Source organism: Sorex araneus, chromosome 1, assembly GCF_027595985.1.
Source record: "Sorex araneus isolate mSorAra2 chromosome 1, mSorAra2.pri, whole genome shotgun sequence".
Taxonomy (NCBI): Eukaryota; Metazoa; Chordata; class Mammalia; order Eulipotyphla; family Soricidae; genus Sorex; species Sorex araneus.
Window position 1 is genome coordinate 54,365,707 of NC_073302.1, and position 21,446 is coordinate 54,387,152.

The 21,446-nt window shown below is 36.3% G+C and overlaps 1 protein-coding gene across 2 annotated transcripts in view; it reads right to left on the reverse strand.

Moving 5' to 3' along the window:
- Positions 1-9,594, reverse strand: part of ADAMTSL1 (ADAMTS like 1) — a 488,758-nt gene extending 479,164 nt beyond the window's left edge. For both annotated transcript variants that reach the window (XM_055147244.1, XM_004600171.2), the window contains exon 1: positions 9,425-9,594. In XM_055147244.1, coding sequence (XP_055003219.1) covers positions 9,425-9,487 — 63 coding nt within the window. In that variant the 5' untranslated portion in view covers positions 9,488-9,594. The remainder of the gene's footprint in view (positions 1-9,424) is intronic.
- Positions 9,595-21,446: the final 11,852 nt, after the last annotated feature.

Sequence of the window (21,446 nt, forward strand, 5' to 3'; positions counted from 1 at the left end):
AAAGCATGTGGCACATCTGGAAAATCATATGAAGTTTCAAGGACAAGTAGCTTGAACAACAACAATGAATAAACAGACTATTAAAAAAATAAAAAACAAAACCTTTCACTTCAAGACTCACTTCAGCACCTTTACAGTAGGAAGCCTATGTTCCTATTACTCTTTTATTATTATTATTATTTCTGGTTCTATTGATGAAGTACAATATTTGAATAATACTCTGGCGGAATTAAAACAGTGACTGAGATTGTGGCTTGCAAATAGGCTGGAAAAAATGGACACCTTACTATACCTGAGTATGGGAACAAAATGAGGTATAATTATTTTATTGAACAATTTGAATTTAGTATAGATTATTCATAATTTCCTGTCTCATTTCTTTAGTGTTTCATAGAACATTTGTCAGGAGTTCCTGGGTTATCATACTCCTCCACTTCTTTGTCCCAACAGTTATGCCAACAAAATGAACTGACTCTAAGAAAGTCCCCAGACAAAATTGAGGGGAAAATACCCAAACTTTTAGTTAGAGAATGGCAGAAGCTTTGGAAAAAAATCTGAAAAAGCAATGAAGATGAAAATGGAAACTCTGTGAAAATTAATGTAGTGTAGAATTGGCGAACATACTACTTATTTCTTTAAACAAATAGAAGAAAGAACCCACTTATGAGGTGCACCCAAATAATTCACAGGTGGTGAAACTATTAAAGAGTCCTGCAATTTCTTGCCTCTGAAGTGGAATAAATCTCCTGTATTATAAATGGCATATGCTCACCACACATAAGTTTTCTGCTATTCCCATCTTCTCAACTATCCCATTTTCTTTGTATAAGGTATTTTGTTATTATAATTAACTATTTTGATAAGCTTTCTAGAGAAGAATCTAGTAAGGAAAGGAGATCCAACCTACTGCCATAATTGCACTTTCAGAAACGCAATTATAAAATGAATATGCTTGTTTTAGCATGGCTTTAGGTTTTGACAAAGTAATCGAAGTCCGAGGAAATGATTTAAGATTGAAGTCTATGGACTTGATGCTCCAGGGAGTGAGCAGATAAAAACTATATAGATATTGACCACACATAATGATAATTCTCACCAATTAATATAAGCATTTACTCAGAGGAAAACTTTTCCTAAAGGATTCATATTAACAAGGAAATCAATTAATTATGTTCTATTTACAGATATTCTGAACTATGAAAATTGAGAGAAAAGGCAATGTTTGGAGGCAAAATCAAACATAAAAACTATTAAGATAATACATTAACAAACTGTGAGAAGCCATGATTTTATTCATAGATAAAACAGACAGTGTCTGAGCAGATGCAGAAGAGCAACTTATAAATCAACTCATGGGGCAAATGAAAATAATGCTCATTACAGAGTACTCCTTATAGCGGAGATTTTTGAAATTTTAGAAGAGTAACCTGACATCAAAATATTCGACCCACTCCTCATATCAAGGACTGAGTCTTCTGTGGTAGCTGGCTTTGTGTTGGATACAAAGGTGGTGACACATGAATAATGATCAGATGAATGAATGAAGGCATCACTTGAAGTTTCAGAGATCTTCAACTGTACAAAATATGTCAATATTTAATGAAGCTTCCTGCTACTCCAGAGAGTTTGGTGGGATGGGAATAGTACAGGAACTAAGACACCAAAAAATTGAAGACAAATGACTAAACCAAGATCATAGAGCTTGAATCCATGTTCTGCCTAGATGTTTGACAATTTGCTTGATACTTGGATACATTCCAGAAAAATATATCATCGATAGTTGAAAGTAGATATTTTCATGAAGTATGTTTCATTTTATATGCTGTTTTATGAAATATTTGCTTTTTTCCTACATGCTAAGCTGTTCAACTCTAGGTCTTTGCTTTATTTACTGACAATCTGTTATTTGAGCAGCCACTGTGTTGTGCCTCCACTTCTGCTTTTCCATTATTTTTTCCTGTGTTCTTTGCCTTTCCCCTGGGGCCTGTGCAGTCTTGTGTCCTTGGCTGTGTTGGTTACTCTGCTAGGTTCTAGGAGATTCCAACTATTTACCACAGCCTTGCCTCTCTTATTTCTTTTCCTATGTCCTACTCTTCCATTCACTCCTACATTCTATGTTTGAAAAATGCATGTGTCCATTTCTCTACTTTTCCTGAAGTACTGACTCATGCCCCCAATTTCTCAGCACATTTTCTTTTTTTCTAATGTTTTTAGATTATTTTTAATTTTTATTTTATTTTATTGAATCACTGTGAGATAGTTACAAGTTTTCATGTTTGGGTTACAATCACACAATGATCAAACACCCATCCCTCCACCAGTGCATATTCCCTACCACCAATATCCCCAGTATGCCCCCTTTCCCACCCTCCCCCTGCACATTTTCAAGAGTTGATATGCTGCAAACCATAACCATTAGGATGACAAGGCATCTTTGGTATTAATTTTCCCATATGAGAAATAAAAAATAGTACTAGTAGTTACAAGTTTTATCATGCATTGCATCTAAATGCATGCATTTTAAAGGTTTTTAGTATAACAAACAACACTTTACTCTAAATCTCAGTGTTTAAACCCAACAAAAACTAATTTCTTGCTCATTGGTGACATAAATCTTCACAAACAGAATTCTTTGTGTTTGTAGGTGGGGCTATGAGGCTCTGTTCCCTGTAGTAATTGAGAGACTGAGATCTCTTCCATTTGGTGTCTCATTTATACCTGATAGTTTTGAAGGTGTTAAATCCCCATATAATCCCCATAGACACCAAAATCTGTTTTCTTGCCTGATAAATGCAAACAATACACAGGAAAATAGAGATAGAGTTAAATTCATAGGAAAAAAAAAGAGAGAACTTCAAAACTGTAGGGAATGACCAAGACACCAAATGGAAGATTGTTATCTATTGTATTTTCCTAAGAACACTCTATTCAGAGGAGTATATGAAAGGTTCCAAACCTGCTAGTGCCATGAAAGTGCTACTTCTAACTAACACAATGCACTGGCCAAAATGTAACCACAGAACACCATTTAAACATAAGAAGGTTGGAAAACATAGTTTATCTTTGTGGTCCAGGATAAAAAAGAAATAGGTTTGGTGAACCAATAGCATTATTTCTTCTAAAATCAGAGTTTATAAGTTCTTTCCAGTTTTATAAAAATGTGGGTAATATTAATATAATTTTATTCCAATGGACAAGTTTGTACACGGAAAAATACTTGATAACTAAAAGGATTAAAACCTATATGAACATGAAAATTTCATTTGAATTGGTAACAGCAAGGAGGATTGCTATTCAGTTGATGTTCATGGTGTGAATGCCTATGCTTAAGGCAGAAAAATTTATTAAGCTGTTAACAGTCTTGCCGATGAAAGAGATAAATAGAATGCTTTACCTATAAAATGGAGGCTCACATTTTCTCTTCATACCTGCACTTTACCCTTTTTCCACACCACCTTATTTTTTCTAAGAAATTCTGATTTATTTATTTATTTATTCATTCATTTAATAACTTATTCATTGGATCTAATTTCCAGATCTTCTGATAGAGGGAAGAAGAGAAAACACTTTTATGGCTGTCACCTACAACTTAATAGACTAGATAGAAATGTAATATACTACGAAGCATACAATAACAGAAATAAAATGTAAGATAGCAGTAGAACTTAAAATTACATTTAAAATATTATAGAGCTTATGATTATTATTTATGTCTCTGATGAACAACTGCAAATGTTGACTCTATGCAGAGCCTACACATTGGTTGAATTTGGGATTTTACTGGGGATGAGGGAGTTGGGGCTCATAGCTAGCTATGCTCGGGGGCTATTCCCAGATGTTTGCTCAGAAGTAACCACCGAGAGTGCTTGAGAGACCAAATATAATGGCAGGGATCAAACTGGAGTGGCCATGTACTATCTCTCCAGCCCAATGTTGATGGAACTTGGGATCAGATAGTCAATAGAAATTACTGTATATGTGCTATTGAAAATTATAATAATGACTTAAGGTAGATGTCTATAGCTGAAATAAAGACTAATAAGTAAACATAGGAAAGTACTCAAACTGACATAAATATGGAGCCTTTGGAAATATAAGAAATTAAAATCAGAGGTCACTGTGTCTGCAGACAACTACCAATGGGACATCTTGACATGGCCAGAAAACTCCTGTCAACATGCAGGGTACTTTAGTTAGTAGAGTCCCAGAGAGGGGAAACCAGAACAGTTAAGCTTTATTCAATGTAGGTTTTAATCTTAAAGTTCAGGAATTGGGGAGATTTAGTCATTTATTTTTGAGCTCATGGAAAGAAGGGTTGATAGCAATAGCTTACCCCAGTTAGCAAGCAGGCTCCCCACACAGCTGTGCTGGCCTATTTCAATTAGGATCCTTTAGGACTTACATCACCTCTGGTATGCCAGTCCTAAGCCGCTCATGAGCCAGGACTGCCAATCAAGCCAGAATTCTACCACATGGTATGGGTTTTATGATGTAGACAGAAAATGACATGAACTTGTCTCATTCTGGTGAAAACACCAAGTTTGAAGCCAATTCTCTAGAATAAGAAAATTAGTAAAAAAAAAAAAATGGCAAGACTATAAAATTTGATTTAAACACATTTTCCTGTGATTATCTCAACATACTTGACTAGGACGTTTTTCATGCTGATTCAGTGAATATTCTCACTCAAAAAAATACTATAGTTTTCATGCTATGATGAGGTCACTTGTGGGTCAATCTACTCTGGAGATGGTAAGAAAGAGTAGGCTATACTTGACTGGGGATGAATAGAATTAAGTAGATGAATGTAAATTCTATTGCTATAAGATGAAAATAGATAAAGCAGAGTTGTCACTTGACTGAATAAACTGTAATATATATGACACTGGAAAACACTGATATGTGGAGAGTTACAGAACTATGTGATAGTCTTCTTTAATTTTCTCCTCTCCTAATTTTGTCCACAATAATAATGCCTACATATACACAGTAGTATATAAAATACCATATTATTTCATAAATTTTCTGAGTTTAAACTTATATTCAGTAAGGGTGCGAGAGGGTTAGTATGAGAGGTAAGATACACCTTCTGTATAACAGTATCAGCCGTGAGCACAGGTTTAAATTCCTGGCACCACATATGGGCTCCTGAGCACCGCCAGAGGTCACTGCTGAGCACAGGACCAGGAACAGTCCCTAAGTATGAGTGGGTGAGGTCACAAAACCAGAAAAAAAAAACACATTAAAATGCTTAAATCAAGGGGTAAGAGTAATAGCACAGCAGGTAGAGAGCTTGCCTTGCATGTGGCTAAACAGGGTTTGATCTCTGGCACCCCATATGGTCCCATGAGCCACCCAGAAGTGATCCCTGAACAGAGCCAGGAGTAAGCCCTGAGACTGCTGAGTGTCCTCCCGCTCCCCCTCAAAAAGAGAAAAAATTAAATTGATCAAGATGTGTAAAAAATAGGGGAGAACCAAAATACCAGACCATGTCATGCCCCAGTGACATTCCGGCACAAAATGCACCAACATAGAATAGGTTAAAATAAATGAGCCACAAGTACAGAGGTTAACCACACCTTACTGATTAAAAATACACAAACCCTGACTTTAATTTTGCTTTTAGGATATGAGAATGAACTTTGTGGAACAGCTAAGTTTGAGTAATAGGCTTCCTCAGGGTATGTAGAGGACTGCTCTCCACATTTTTAATGCTGTGGGTAAAAGGTAATCAACATGTATTAAGATTTATATAAATTCACAAACAAACATATTCATTATTTTCTTTCTCTCAAAAGTATTTATCATCCATGTAATTTTTTCAAGGAAAAACTTTGCTGGTATAATAGGATTCATTTGTAGTTCACTAGTGACCACTATTGGACATACTTCCTTCAACTTATATGAAGCAAATAGAATCAGTTCACATGAAAATAATAAGGAGGCCAAAGAGTGGTCCTGAACAGACAAAAAAAAACACTAAAATCAGGAGCCTGTAAAAACAAAAATGTAGCTGGCCGTGTCTAGACAAAAATATACATGAAGAAAACAATGTTTTAAAAAAGGTTGGAAGAAATTCTTCACTATTTTCTGGAGATTTTTTATGAAAAATCTGTAAGTGTTGAAGATAAATGAATTATAAAATAAGAAATTGAGGTAAGGAGTTATTAAAAGGTATACTTCACTGCACATGGACACACACAACACACACACACACAGAGGAAAAGACCACAATCTGCTGTAAATAAAGGATTTAACATTCATCCCATAGCTAATGGTGCTTCTTGCCATCCAAGATAGATTCACTTAGATAATAGTGAAGGAAAGTGCCAAAGCAACTGCTGAAGGGAATAGGCTATTGTGTTTGACTAGTTTCCATGTATAAATTAGTGCAGAGAAGCAAAAGAAATTCAACAGAAAAACACATGTACTGTATTATAATTCCTAGTGTTAGTCTTGCATCTCCTATAATAGCAGGCAAAAGACTTTCAAACAACTTGAAAGAAACAAAAAGCAAATGTAAATTTAAGTAAATGCCTTTCTGACAAGAAGTGATTTGACTTCAAGTTTGGATGGATACTTATGTCTGTGACCAGCCATGGTCTTTGCCACATTTATTTTGAGCTAAACAATTAGGACAAAAGAAGGAGAATGAGAAATGGGAGCAGGGTGGGAAAATGGGGAAAGGTTGGGTTGTATAGTTGAATTTGACTAGAACACCAGGGTAAAATCTTTTATTAGTCCTACTGTTCCACTGTGTTCAAAGCAAGAAGAAAGTGTGAGCTTTGCATAAATATATGGGAGGTAACCTAAAATAGATACAAAAGACACACGGATCTTATTCTCTTAAGAATAATGTTCCAAGCGTAAAGGACTTTTAAAAACTAAGGATGACCAGCAGTCAATATTTGTACATAGTCAATAACCAATTCATGATACAAATGATTCAACTGTCAGTAATATTAAGGCTGTTTTGAGATTAAAAACCACATGTTCCATTAAACAAACAGGATGCTTCCATTTAAAGAATCTTTAGGGGTTACTTTAATCCCAAACTTAGTAATATACGATGGAACTATAAAGAAAAGCAAATCAAGTTAAATTTCTTTGCATAAGTATAAGGTTGAACTGACATCATGTTTCTACTCCTAAATTAAAAAGTGATCAAACTAAAGGTTACTTTTTCTTAAGTAAAACAAATTTTGGCTGCAAAGCTAAAAAATATTTTGGACAACAAATGAGTAAGTGTAATAAGTTCCTATTATATTATACACATCTTTAATTGCCAAGATACAAAAAGCCTATATATCTCCAACACTACATAGACCAACCTGCATCATGCTTCCATCACTGCTAAGAAACAACCATAGCCTAAAGAAAACAATTTATTTTATTCTGTTGCTTGAAATGTGTGTTCAAATGAAAGCTTATTTGTAAAATGGGTTAAATATGCCTTATTTATTTTATGGTTATTTTGAGGATTTCTTGTAAAGTTTTTTAAAGAACTGAATGTTTAATACTTTAGACATATACCTGAGCAGGCATGAGAAGGGCATTATTAACTATTCACAAAGATGTATTTAGGAGTTAACCAGTTAATTCTCTTTCTTTTTTAACATAACTCACCCAATTCACTTAAATGCATACATGAAACAATACTTGGTTTGATTTCATTTATGTAATATATGTATAGAAATTAAATAAAATATATTTTAGATACTTCTAAGTAAGAAAACTCTCCTTTTTATTCATGTAAACCTGACTATTTGCTCCAACACATATATGAATATTCAATATATCAAGAGGGACATAATGAATTTACCAAATGGGTAGAAAACAATCCCTTCCTGGGCAAGTTTTTCCAAAGCATAATGAGATCATACTTCCATAGGAAGATACCAAAAGAGTTTGTACTGGTAATTTACTGTATGATGCAATTTAATGTGAAAATAACACATACTTTTTAAAAATCACAAAGAAATAAAGACGAGGTAAACTAATGGTGTGTATATAAGTAATACATCCCATATGGAAAAAATGAGACACCTTTCATAAATTGCTGTTCCACTAGTCATAAAGCATACCTAAACATTCTGTCTTTTATATTTCTCAGAACAGCTAAATGTATAGTCCATTCATGCTTAAACTAAATTTGCCTTTAAGTTTCTGTGAAAATTTGAAAATATATGCTATATTTACAGCATCTACATCAAGGTATTATGATTTCTTGGATGTCATGATGAAAGTTATTAGAATTAGGAATATATAAAATATTTTATTGCTATCTGATTAACTATGATAAACCTTCCTGGAAATATTTACCTGTACCAAATGATTGTTTCCCTTCTTGGTAAGTATATAGAGAAGACCAAAATTGTCAGTCTAATGAGAAAAAAGCACATTTCTTTACTAAGATTCAAAGCGACCCGTCTAGTCACTGCATTTTTACCTTGTCCCCTCTTTGCCTTGTTACCTTCTGAGGAAGTTCTGGCATGGCACACCATGTGACACGGAGAGTTTCAATCACGTTTGTTTGGAATCACTGTATCCAACTTTTGGAATCAAACTTTCAGATGAGGTTTACTAAGCTGCCTGCCCAGAACACTCTGGTTTAAAAAAATGTGCATTGCTATTAATATTTTGAGTGTAGATTTTTTTTGGACAGTGAGTGTTCATTTTCTGCCCATAAAACCAAGTATGAGTCACGATGGAACATTTACTTTGAGTCAAAAATGCAGTGTGTGCTGATGTTCAAGAGCAGAGCATCTTATCACTGTGACTGTGGAAAGCAGCCATACAAAAAGTCATCATTTTCTTCTTCTTCAAAAGTAGGTTTGAGATCAAAGCCCATAATCCTCAATTCATAAATGCTAGCATTAACTTGTATCTGTAGATCACTTGCAGTAATTATGAGCTCTAATCTGGGTGGCTGCAAAGAGGCTCGTACCTGATTCCAGAGCACATGTGCAGAAAGAAGACTGTAAAAAGCAGGAAGGGAAAGTCCCTTATAGCACATCTTTCAAAAATCCCAAGAACACCATAGTGAGGGCATTTAATTTCAGAATGTCTGTTACCTAAATTCTAAGCTTACGCACCACCTTTACACACTCCACAGTAAATGATGCAATGCATCCTAAAGTTCATGCATGTCTCAGTATTGTTAGCTTCTTCTAAATAATTCTCCAAAGTCTTGCAGACTTTAGTTTGCTTGTGAAGTTGGGGTTGAAGTTCTAAAAGAATGTTTTTTCTTTAAATCAAGTAAATTATTTTACCTGGCATTTAGAGATCAATACACAACCACAACACACACACACACACTCACACACATACATACACATGCCGCTGCTGCTACCACCACCACCACCACTACCTCAGATAGTACTTAAATAATAAAGAGAAACGTATTAAAACGAAAGGCATTTACCAGGAGCAGAAAAGTCAGAAAGAAGAGCGGTATGCCAGGAGTTGCCCGACGGCAGCATTCCATGGTTGGATCCTTGCCGGAATCCGAATCGACACTGAATAAGCTGCTAAGTGCTCCTCTGCCTGCTGTCACATCCAGTACTGGTGCTAACACTCCAGCCCTGCCTATCAGCTTCCATCAGCTCAGCTCACATTTCCTGACCAAGGGGTGGGTGGGTGGGTGGATGGGTGGGGGGTAAGCTGAATGGAATCTCTCTCAGAGCAGGCAGCCAGCCAATCAGGCTCCTGCTAATCAGACATGCTGAATAACAAAGCCAGGGGGACAGAAAAAGTGTAACTGTGCGGAGCTAAAAGGGGGGAAAAGGATGAAAAAGAAAGGAGAGCAGACCGCGCAGCAGAGAAAGAAGAGAAATGCAAAAGATGCAGAATTGCAAAGAATTGCAAAGCCCTGTGCTTTTTAACATACCTGGTTAGTTCTTTATGAGATACAATTCTATTTGCCATTCGCTTGTGCGGATGCCTGTTGCTTTGTAAAGTACAGTAGCTCCCTGTGACTCTGTATTGTTCCATTCAGGAGAGAAACTTAATCCCTGTCAATATATAACATATGCCATAAAGAGAAAGAACCATAGACAAAAACGGACTTAATGTGCCCTTTAAATGCATTCTGTATAACTGTTTTTTCCCTCCTCCATAAAGTTTCTCTTTATTTCTCTCCTTGACTTGGAAAAGGGAGACTATATAAGTTTTTGCAAGTTCCTCACTAAATCTAACTGATGGCGTATGTTACTTTAATACGTGTATGTGTATTAATGAGCTAATCTGGTTTAGTGGGGGGTGGGGGATTGGGGAGACCAAGTTTTTTATTTAGAAATTAATATTTTTAAAACCCAAGATTTTTAACACCAAAGGCACAATTAGAAAATAAGTTCCCCTAGTTTTAAAATGAAGTCCTTAACAAAGACTCCAGGATAAGTGAGGCTAAAAATTGGGGTTGAGGAATAGTCTGGTTTTGAACCACTGCCAACTCCCAACTATGCTTTAGCAGGAGAAGAAAAAAAAAAGGATGAATTAAATCCACAGTTAATCCAAAACGTTTTAACCAACAGTTTCAGTCTCCTTCTTATCCACATTCTTTATCAGAGCTACTATAATGCAGTAGAAAGGGCTGAACTGATTTCTCCCTCCTCTTCCTTCCACTTTTGCAAAAAGGGTTGGAGAGATGCAATGACCTTGGAGGTTTAGTCCAAACCTGGAGGAAGTGCTAATGAGCAGTGAAATGACAAGGCTAACAGCAGCAAGGAGAAGGTCAGGAAGCTTCTGAGTCTGGTTAATCCTCCAGCATGCAAGATTTGGCTCTACTAGAAGAGGATTTTATTACAGCTTTAGAAAAGTGTCAAGAGCCAAACAAGGATGTTGTTCCTCTTATCTGTTAAGGGAATCACTGAGTTTCGAAAAGACTGAAAGAGCAAACTTGGTCTTACATATCCATAGATCTGTTACTGGGAAGTTTTTTCTTTCTTAATTTCCTAATAGCTCAGAAATAAATATGGCAAATGTAGAGAATATTTAGAAATATTGTTCTTTCTTTCTGTAATATCAAAACTGACAAGGGCTTGAAACATACATATAAGGAAAACTTCATCAAGTCATACTAAGCATGTTACTTCAGGCAGGTCTGCTTGAAAACATACATATTTGTGTTATTTTCAAATGCTGAAGAAAACCAGTTGTTCATTGTCAAGTTACTTACTTCATGTGGTATATCAAGATAGAAGAGGTTTTAAAAACCCACTATTAATCTGTTAGGAAAGTCAAGGCATATAATGGTTCACCTTTTCCCTACCTATGAAAATGGAAGATAGTATCAGTACAACAAGGAGGTCTTGTTCTTGATGGATGTCCTTACCTTTCAAATATATTCCTCTTACAAACCTCTCCAAAGCCAACTAATGCTCATAAGCAAAGAGAATTCATAAATAGACACAAAAATCCTTGACTGGTATTATCTGAAATGTTAATTACATTGAAAAAATAGTGAAATAAATTGTCATTCATAAAGCTTTATTAACTAGGTTTCTCTCTTATCCATTGGAACTTTCTTTTTTTTTTATAATTTATTTATTTTTAATTAGAGAATCACCGTGAGGGTACAGTTACAGATTTATACACTTTTGTGCTTATACTTCCCTCATATCCATTGGAACTTTCTGCTACAGATTTTTTTTCTTCAATTGCTTCATTCTTTTCTCCTGTCATAGTGCTAACTAGAGTTCCAATTACTTTTATGAGAGGAAAAGCCAGCATGCTTTCCTCCCTCTTCACACTGATATGTCAATCAGGAGATTCAAAGGAAGAAAACAGTGGAAGAAAGAATAATAACAACAATGCTAGTGAAAAAAAACATATTTGGAATAGGGAAAATTTTTTTGTCATGGTCAGAAAATAACTGATACCATTTGAATGTCAGAATGATAATATTCATTCCGCTTTGGAAATAAATACTGTCTATATCTGGATATTTGGAGTTGAGATGTCAGTCTTGGAGTTTTGCTAGATTTATCAATGTTCAAGAAGATAGTCAATTCAGTAAAGTCTTAAAGTAGAATTTTTTAAGTAAAATCTTCTACTATTTGGTGAGTGGATCAAGGATGCTAACCTAGTGTGCCATAATTCTGGCTGGTCCCTATGCACAAAGCATTTGCCACACTGTTTGAAAAAAAAATCATACAAACAAGTGTTAAACAAAGTCCAAATTTAGTGTTTATTCAGAAAAATAATCAAACTGATTTATAGTGACTGGGCTAAAGAAATTTGTAAGAGCTACTGATTTTGATGTTATCAAAGTTCATGAGATATTTTTAAAGCTTACAAAATAATTTTACATGGAAAAACTAATTTTATCTTTATCATTTATTCTGCAGAAATGATTATATACTCACCCTCTCTATTTTGTACTAGTGGAAACTGAGCACTTTAGAACTGAAATGACTTGTCTCATGTCCCACTGTCTAGAACTGGGTTTTGAATAGGATCTCCCAATATTAAATCACTCTTATCTCATACACATGTATGTGTTTACATGAATTATATATGAGGACACATAAGCATATGCATGTACATCTAACAAACACACAAATATGGAAATACAATTGGGTACTGACTGGTGTCACACTTGCTGAAGGGAGATGTTTATAGCAAAGGCAAAAAGCAGAAGACAGAGTATCCAGGTGTTACCTTGGGTCTGAGTTACCTGACAATGGAAAGTATCTTATGTGTCTGTAATTTCTGTCTCCCAACTTTGCTATTTCCAAAACCCTTTCCAGTGCCAGGGGAAAAAGAACATAAAACTCTAGGTAATCGAGATCCACATTAATGGCAGCCTGGGAAAGACCCCTAATGGCATTTGAGCAGGGCGTTGGCGGAGTTCCTTTTTTCCCTCTTCAGGTATCTAAATTAAAGCCGTCTGCCAGTGTCTGAGCAGCAGTGGCGGCGGCAGCAACAGAAGCCTCCACTGCCTTAATACTGGTTACCAGCTCCCTGTACAATATATTAGGTGAAGTGAAAGCAGAAGCAAGAGAAAGAGTGTCAGGGCTGTCTGAAGCATCATTCCAAATGGTATGGATTTAACAATACTTAATTTAAAAAACACCAGCTTGGACAGGAGCAAGCTGTTAACATTCAGTGTGCTTTATAGCAGGAAAGAGTGAGCTAAACTCTCAGAATTTCTCTCCCTGGGGAGAATGTGTTACAGTGTTCTCGCCAGAGCCACCTGTCTCTTCCCGAGAGAATGAGGCTGGGCCTCCTCACTCAGCTCTTCATTGTAGAAATTGGTATCAAGTGGGTACAAGGTTTTCTGGAAAGAACTTGAGTTGGGGGTCAGGGGGTAGAGGGAGAACATGGATAAATTGGGAGTTCTACCGGTTGGATTGCCCTTCTTGAAACAGAAAATGATGGTGGCACCTGAGCTTCACTGTCCTCCTGGGCACGTATGGAAATTGTTTGATTTCCCTGGTTAGTTATGACAGTCAAGGAGAAGAGGGGTGTGCAGTAAGAATGAATAGGACAAAATCATAGGAATCTAGCCATTATGCTCAGGGATTTAAGTGGGAGCTTGCGGGACCAGAGACACTACAGTAGGTAAGGCGCTTCTCTCCTACATGGCTGACTCAGGTTCAATTCCCAACATCCCATATAGTACCCTGGAGCGTGACAGGAGTGATTCCTTAGAGTGGAGCCAGGACAACCCCACGTCCACCCCCATGAGTACTGCTGGGTGTGGCCCCAAACAAAACAAAAATAAATAAATGAGAGTTTATAGCTCCCAAATTCACCAAATCACTGTATCACTGTCATCCCATTACTCATCAATTTGCTTGAGCGGCCGCCAGTAACGTCTCCATTGTCAGACTTCTTAATACTGTTTTTGGCATATCAAATACACCATGGGGAGCTTGCCAGGCTCTGCCATGTGAGCGAGATACTCTTGGTAGCTTGCCAGGCTCTCCGAGAGGGACGGAAGAATCGAACCCAGGTCAGCCGTGTGCAAGGCAGACATCCTACTTGCTGTGCTATCACTCCAGCCCATATATATATATATATATATATGTATGTATGTATATATATATATGTATATATATATACATGTTCATACTGTAGCACTGTCATCCCATTGTTCATTGATTTGCTCGAGCAGGTACCATTAACGTCTCCATTGTTAAACTTGTTGTTACTGTTTTTGCCATATCAAATATGCCACGGGTAGCTTGCCAGGCTCTGCTGTGTGGGCAGGATACTTTTGGTAGCTTGCCAGGCTCTCCGAGAGGGATGCAGGAATCGAGCCCAGGTTGGTTGCATGGTAGCAAAAGCCCTACCTGCTGTGCTAATTCACCAAATACCCACTTACAGTAAAGTGTTAATGATAGTTTTCAAATTATTTTCCACACAGGAGAGATAGAAATGCTATAGATGAAGAGTAATTATCATGATCAGTTTATAAGGTAAGGTAATTGAACTCTTCGATGATAAGTGGTTGCATCAAATCTCCCTATTAATTGGTAGGAAACTGGAGTTATATTTAAGGCCATTTGGAAAGAAAAGAGTCAGGGGTCACATTGTGTCTGCTCTGCTTAAGAGAAGTTGGAGAGATAGTACAGGGATGAAGACACATGTCTTACACAGGGCTGACCCTGGTTCCATTCCTGGCACACATACAATCCCCTGAGCACTGAGAGGAGTAACGGAGTAACCTCTGAACAATGCTAGTGTGAGCCAACCCTCCCCCCCACACACACACACCAAATATATTGTTCATGGAACACTGAGTTTGCCTGTAACCATACAAATTAGTCAGAACCTTTGTGGGTGTCAAAGCAGGCTTAAAGATATGCAGCTGATTAGCTAGATAAGAGAAGGTGGGCATGATTCTTGCAGCTCTTATATTTCTATATGGCTTTTCCATACATCAAGGACTTGCAGATTATGGAAGAGTAGGAAATTCAGTGACAACCTACTACTGCTGAACAGAATTGGAATCTTCCAGAAAACCTAACTAGTCTTTTTCATTGAAAATTCTTACTTGCCGTGAGTTAATCAATGCCTTCTAAAATAATACTTCAAGTTAAATTAACAAAACTAAATTTGGTTCTCTGCAACAAAATGCTTGACAGCTAATCACCCTTAGCAGAGGAGAACTTAAAGGAACAGAGAATTTTACACTTGCCCGAGGTCACATAGCAAAATACAGGAAGGACCAAAATGTGAACACACAATGTATTTCAAACTACCATGCCTCTACAGAACACAGACCCCCAAGACTTCAGAGAAAAGAGAGCTCACTGCTGATTTGAGGACTACCTAAAAGTTCCAACTTTTCAGATACCAAATCGAAAAGAAACATAAGGAGACCTGCATAGAAACTTGATTGAAATAAAATGAAAATAGAAAAGTTTTATGGGTCTAGAACAAGAACGTACACAACAGGAACATGTAAGACCCAGACTATGATTCTTTATTTTAGGCTGTTTGCATGGAGGAAACATATATTTTAAATCATTTGTCCCAGGATCTCCAATCATTTATTGGGTGGCCTTTCTCTCTACGCAAACTGTCTACCAGACAGACTTTCTAAATCCTAGCTGTTCCACTTATTACCCAGAGGACACTCAGGAAATAAATTGCTGAAAGTATCTTAGACCAGTTATTTGTTAATTTTTTCTTTTTTAAGCTTAAACAATGCACTGCAGAGCTGTTGTGGGCAGTGAAATGAGAGATTTCCGGAGTTTAGTTTAGAGGTTGATCCAAAGTTACTGATAGGTCCACTATACATATCTTTTACTATTTCTGTTTATTTGACTATTCTAACAAATGTATGAGGAAACCCATTAACCTAAATTAAATGGCATTGAAATGCCAATGCTTCTCTGCCCAACAAAAGCAAACACACAAACAAGCAAACAGAAAGCGTTGGGAAGAAAAAAATTACTCACAATCTCTATAACCCATGGTCCTTGTTTCCCTATTTTCTACACAGCTGGTGGTTTATTATAGTTCTCAAAGACTTGTTATAGAATTTAATCAATAGACACTTATTATGCACCTACTGTGTACAAAGCACAATAAATACAAAATTCTGGCAGCAGATAAACTGCCTTTTGTAGCCTTTTGACATAGGGAGACACCAATTTACTCTCTGAGGTTTGAATTATTGCTGTAATATTCATATATTAAACCCAAGTGTAACATATAAACACAAGGCTCTTGATTCTTAGTTCAGTACTATTTCCATTACATCATCCTCTACAGATAAAATAATTATGCCAGAGCCAGACAATAAGGTGAAGTGGTGTTAACAGATTTATAGACAATAGTGAGAGAGCAGGATTAAAATGCAAAAGCCAAATTCCTCAGCTTGGCATTCAAGGACCTCCCTGATCTGCTTGCATTCCCAGGATAATAGAAAGTTATGCTCTAGCCCAATTGAAATACCTGTTATTACCCCATCCTTCAAGTTCTCCCATTTTTGTCTATTTGTTTCAACCACTCCTTTTGCTTTCTTCTCATTTCTGCCTTACTAAAACCCTTTTAACTTTTCAGCTTTAGACAACAGTTAGTCCTTGTACAAAACCTTGTAAGAAAGTGGCATTACATATATATTTGTTATATTAACACGATTTAATGAATACACACTATTCTGAAAAGAGGGAATGTAAATATCAAGGAAAAAAGAGCAAACAGGAAAATTTTAAATGTTTGTTTGTCTCTGAAAACAAGATAAATTTAGATTAAAACTTAAATAAAATCTGAATTTCAGAATAGCAATTAAGCCACGGAAACTCAGAATAAACTTCCTCTAAAACAAAATAGATCATTGTGTATCTTTAAATTTTATTCCTGCTATATGGTGATTATATTTGTCAAGAAAAATTAGAAGTTTTTCTCTTAAGTTGGAAAAATTATCTTCACAATGATAAATTGTCAAAGAACTATTGAAAACTCAAATAATGAAACACTTTGAAAACTTATTACTAAGAGCATCTTATACTAAGTTTTTTTCTCTTTCTGAAAATTAGATGGAATTTGTGGGCAAAATTGAATATTTCATCTTTTCTATTTGAAAATGTGGTGGGCCTTTCTTTGGAAAAGACTATCATGAAGGAATTTGGGACTTGGGAATTATGGCAGAAAAGGAAAAATATATAGGGTAACAATATTGAGAACTGAACATAAGCCAGCAACAACAAAAACATTACCAAGATGTCGGTGTCTTGAGGGGAAATATGGAGTGTAATTGGGAGGGAGAAAAGGTATAAGAATCCAGAGATTTTTATCTTTTTTACATGTGCATTTCCTAGAAGTTAAGATCCAATATTGGTTTCCCAGCATTGAAACTGGTAGTTATAGAAAATATAGGGTTCCAAAGAGAAAGGAGAGCATCCTGCTCCCTTAGACATGATTGCAGGGTAGGACCTAATCACAACAATTTGGGGGAGCAGCTGGATGAGACACAAGTTATAGTCTTGAGGTTTCTCGCATTTAAGGTCAGAAAGTGAAGAAGGGAATTTCAGTGTGTGTCACTTGAGCATACTTCCAGGAGGGATTCCTGGGGAGGACATTTGAGATGTGCAAAATAAAGAGGCAGCAGTGTCCAAGGAATGCGGCTGTGACTGTTGTTTTGAACACTGTGCTTTAGAGAAGCACAACCTTGTCCCAGAGGTGACATGGGCTAGCTTTGGACTAAAATGAAAAGTCTAGAAAAGAGAAATTTCCTAGACTCTCTTGTAGGTCCTTGCAACAATGTGGCAAAGTTGTTCTCAACAGAGATTCAAGTGAAGGTAATGGCAACAGATTTCTAGTAATGTGTTTGAAATGTCACCTGGGTTTTTTGCATATCCGGACTACTGTGTAAAGTGCTACTATGAACAGAGGTGTACATATATCTTTTTGAACTAAGGTTTTGTATTAGGGAGAGTAGATGCTAAGAAGTAGAATCGCTTGGTCTGGTAAATATACACAATGGAGTACTACTAGGTAGGTCTAAGAAAAAGAGAAATCATGAGTTTTCTACAAGGTGGATGGAACTTAAAGGAAGTAAGTCAGAGGGAGAAGAAAAGATAATGAATTCATTTATCTGTGGTAAATAAAGAGACAAAACAAGGGAATAAATAGCATCAAACAAAGAAAATCCTTGGTCTTAGAATTAAAAAACGTGATTACCTACTAGTAATGGTAGGGAAGCAGAGGTTAGAAGACTCAGTCAGGAAACATCTTATAACTCACACCACTCATAGAGTAGCACATCAAATTTGATGGGGTTTAAAGTAGAAGGCAACCAATCTTAGAGGAAAATATATTTTTACATATATATGTATATATATATATATATATACTCACACACACAAGATTCAACCTTTAAGAACATATTAGTAAACTCTTATAGAATGACTTAATGGCCCCTGGGTGAAATACAGCAATCTTCACACGTTCTCCTCTAAGGAAAGTGTTTTGGAGCACTTTCAGTGGTTTATTCATAAAAAGCAACATACAAAAAATTTCAGTTCTGTTTTGAGGCAGGGGTTTGGGTTTGGGATGGAAACATCCAAAAATGGTGGTGGGAAGGTGTAATGGTGGTGAGATTGGTGTTCGAATATTAAATGCAATCAAATATTGTGAACAACTTTATGAAATTATAATAAAATTTTTATAAAAGGAAAATCAGGTTAGAGGAATAGTGGTAGAAGTCAAGGACACTTTGGTGGTGCTGGTGTTGGTGGTGTCATAATAATAATGTACGCTGTACTTAATGTACAGTGTACACTGTTGTCATAAACTTTAACACCATTATAACTAACCAAAGTACAATAATAGAAAAATAAAACAAACAGAAAAGGAAATGGCATATACTGTTTCACTCTTTAATCTTTCTATATGGCTTCAATGATGATGCACAATGATCTTAAGACATAGCATAATCTGAATTACATACTAATTTTTAATAAAGAGGTCTGGTTGCCTAACACTAGAATATTACAATGCCCATATAACATCTCTTTTTAGACTTTTATACAAGTGCTCAATACAAAGTATATGTCTCAATGTAATATATATCAGAACACTGAAAGACTACTAAATAAATAAGTCAAGAGATATATTCCAGAGGCCGAAGCAATAGTACAGAGGATAGAGCATTTGCCTTGCATGTGGTCGACCGGGTTCAATCCTGGAAATCCAATATGGTCCCCCAAGCACCACCAGGAGTCATTCCTGAGTATAGAGCCAGAAGTAACCCCTGAGCATAGTTGGGTGTGACCCCAAAAGCAAGAGAGAGAGAGAGAGAGAGAGAGAGAGAGAGAGAGAGAGATTCCATACCAAACTAGATTTATCAGAAATCTACAAGTTTGGGTTATTTTTACATTGTCTCTGTCTCCCTTTCTAAAAATTTGAATCACAGTAAGATATATAGTTACAAAATTATTCATGTTTGAGTTTCAGTAATACAATGTTACAACACACACATTCCTTCTCCAGAACAGTTACCACCACCAGTTTCCCCTGTTTCCCTCCTGCCTGCCTTCCCCATGTCACTCCCACAGTCTGCCTCTACCGCACACTTTTCTTTTTCCTTTCTCGATCTTTCTTTCTCTTTGTCTGTCTCGCTGTGTCTTCTATTTTTCTTTTAGTCACTGTAGTTTGCAATACTTTTACTGAAAGGGTATCATGCATATCATTTGACCTCCTTTCAGCACTCAGTTTATGTTCAGTGTTCATTTCCAACTATCATTGTCATAGTGGTCTCTTTTCTGTCCTATATGCTTTCCCCTTCCCCTTCAGGGGCATGATTCCTACCATGCGCCAGTCCTTCTGGCCCTTAATTTTCTTAAATATTTAAGAACAAGCATATGAACAACCCAGGTTTGATCCCTGGCACTCACTAATGTCTTTAAGTACCACCAGGAGTGAGTCCTGAGCACAAAGTCAGGAGTAAATCCTGAGTACAGCAGGTGTGCCTTCCCCACCCCTAAATAAAAGAATAAGCACTATATGACTCTGAGTTTACTAATGACCTAAACAAAAATACCATTTATTTTGCAATAGTGTTCATATATACATACCTTAGGCTTGTGAATTATTGGGTCATATCCACCCACCAGACAGTCAAACCCTTTTTTGGGGGGTAGGGGATGGGCTGGGGCCACAACTGGCCATGGTTAAGGCTTACATCTGGCTTTGTATTCAAGGGTCACTCTTGGTGGTGCTAAGGGGACCATAAACAGTGCTTAGGATCAAATCTGCGTCAGCCATATGCAAGACAAGCATCTCCTCACCCCAACATTTTCTTACCTTTAGTTATTTGTAGAAAGCTTAAAGTTACTTAAAAATGTATTCAAATGGGATTATTCTTTCATATATAACTTCCATTTGTGTTAATACCATTCAAATTAAAATGAAAAGTTTCAACCATATTAAAATTTAATACCTTGGTAAAATTAGTCCATTAATATTAGTAGTTTATACAGGTTGGATTAATAAAACTTTTGAATTAGTGAAACTGATTATTTCTTCAAACAGCTGTTACAGATGATGTATGTATGCTAGGGATGAAGGGTTGGGAAGTGGACTGAGCCATCTGACATTCGGGATAGTATACTGTTGTTATCTTGTTTTGGTTGATTCTTATGCAGAGACTCCAGCTTGTGAATCACGGGGTTATGAGGACACTCATGCCATGGAGTTTAAAAAATAATTCTTGGTCTTATGGTACTTAGGAAAATGAGCTAATGAATCAAATGTAAGCTATTCCATCAAAAGAAAATAACAACAAACTTCTCAAATGTCAGACTGCCTGCCTTGAAGGTAGTTCCTGTGCCTTGTCTATTCACTCCAAACTTAAGCCATGAATACTTGGCACATAGCAAGAGTCTAATAAAAGTTTTCTGAATGTTTAATTTAAAAAGCACAAGTCAGAATGCTCAAAAAAATTAAAGAGGATGAACATTTAAACCAACAACTCCCTTCCAGATATTTGCCCAGGAGAGGTGAAAACAAATATTTCAAAAAATGATATTTATTTATCCAGGGGCTAGAAAGATAGTACAAAGTTAGGGTATTTTCCTTGAATGTGGAGATCTTACTTCAATTCCCTGCACCATCTATGGGCCTCTGATCATCACTAGAAGTGATATCTTGGCATAGAGCCAGAAGTCAGTCATAAGCAGCCAGTGTGTCCCCTACAACCTCTTCCTTCCCCAAACCAAACAAAAGATATCTGTAGATCCATGTAGAGCAATCAAAATATTTGTTGATGGAAAAATGAATGAATCAAATTATATATACACACACATAAGGAATAATATTGAACCCTTTGAAAGGAAAATATTTCTAACATATGGAGAGAATAGATAAACTTGAAGGGGTGTGATTCAGCTCACATGAATATCTAGTCAAATTTTCATTTAAAAGAACAGCAAACAATCATTGTAGGAGCTGTGGGAGAAGGGAGAATGGGCAATTAATGGTATTTGTTT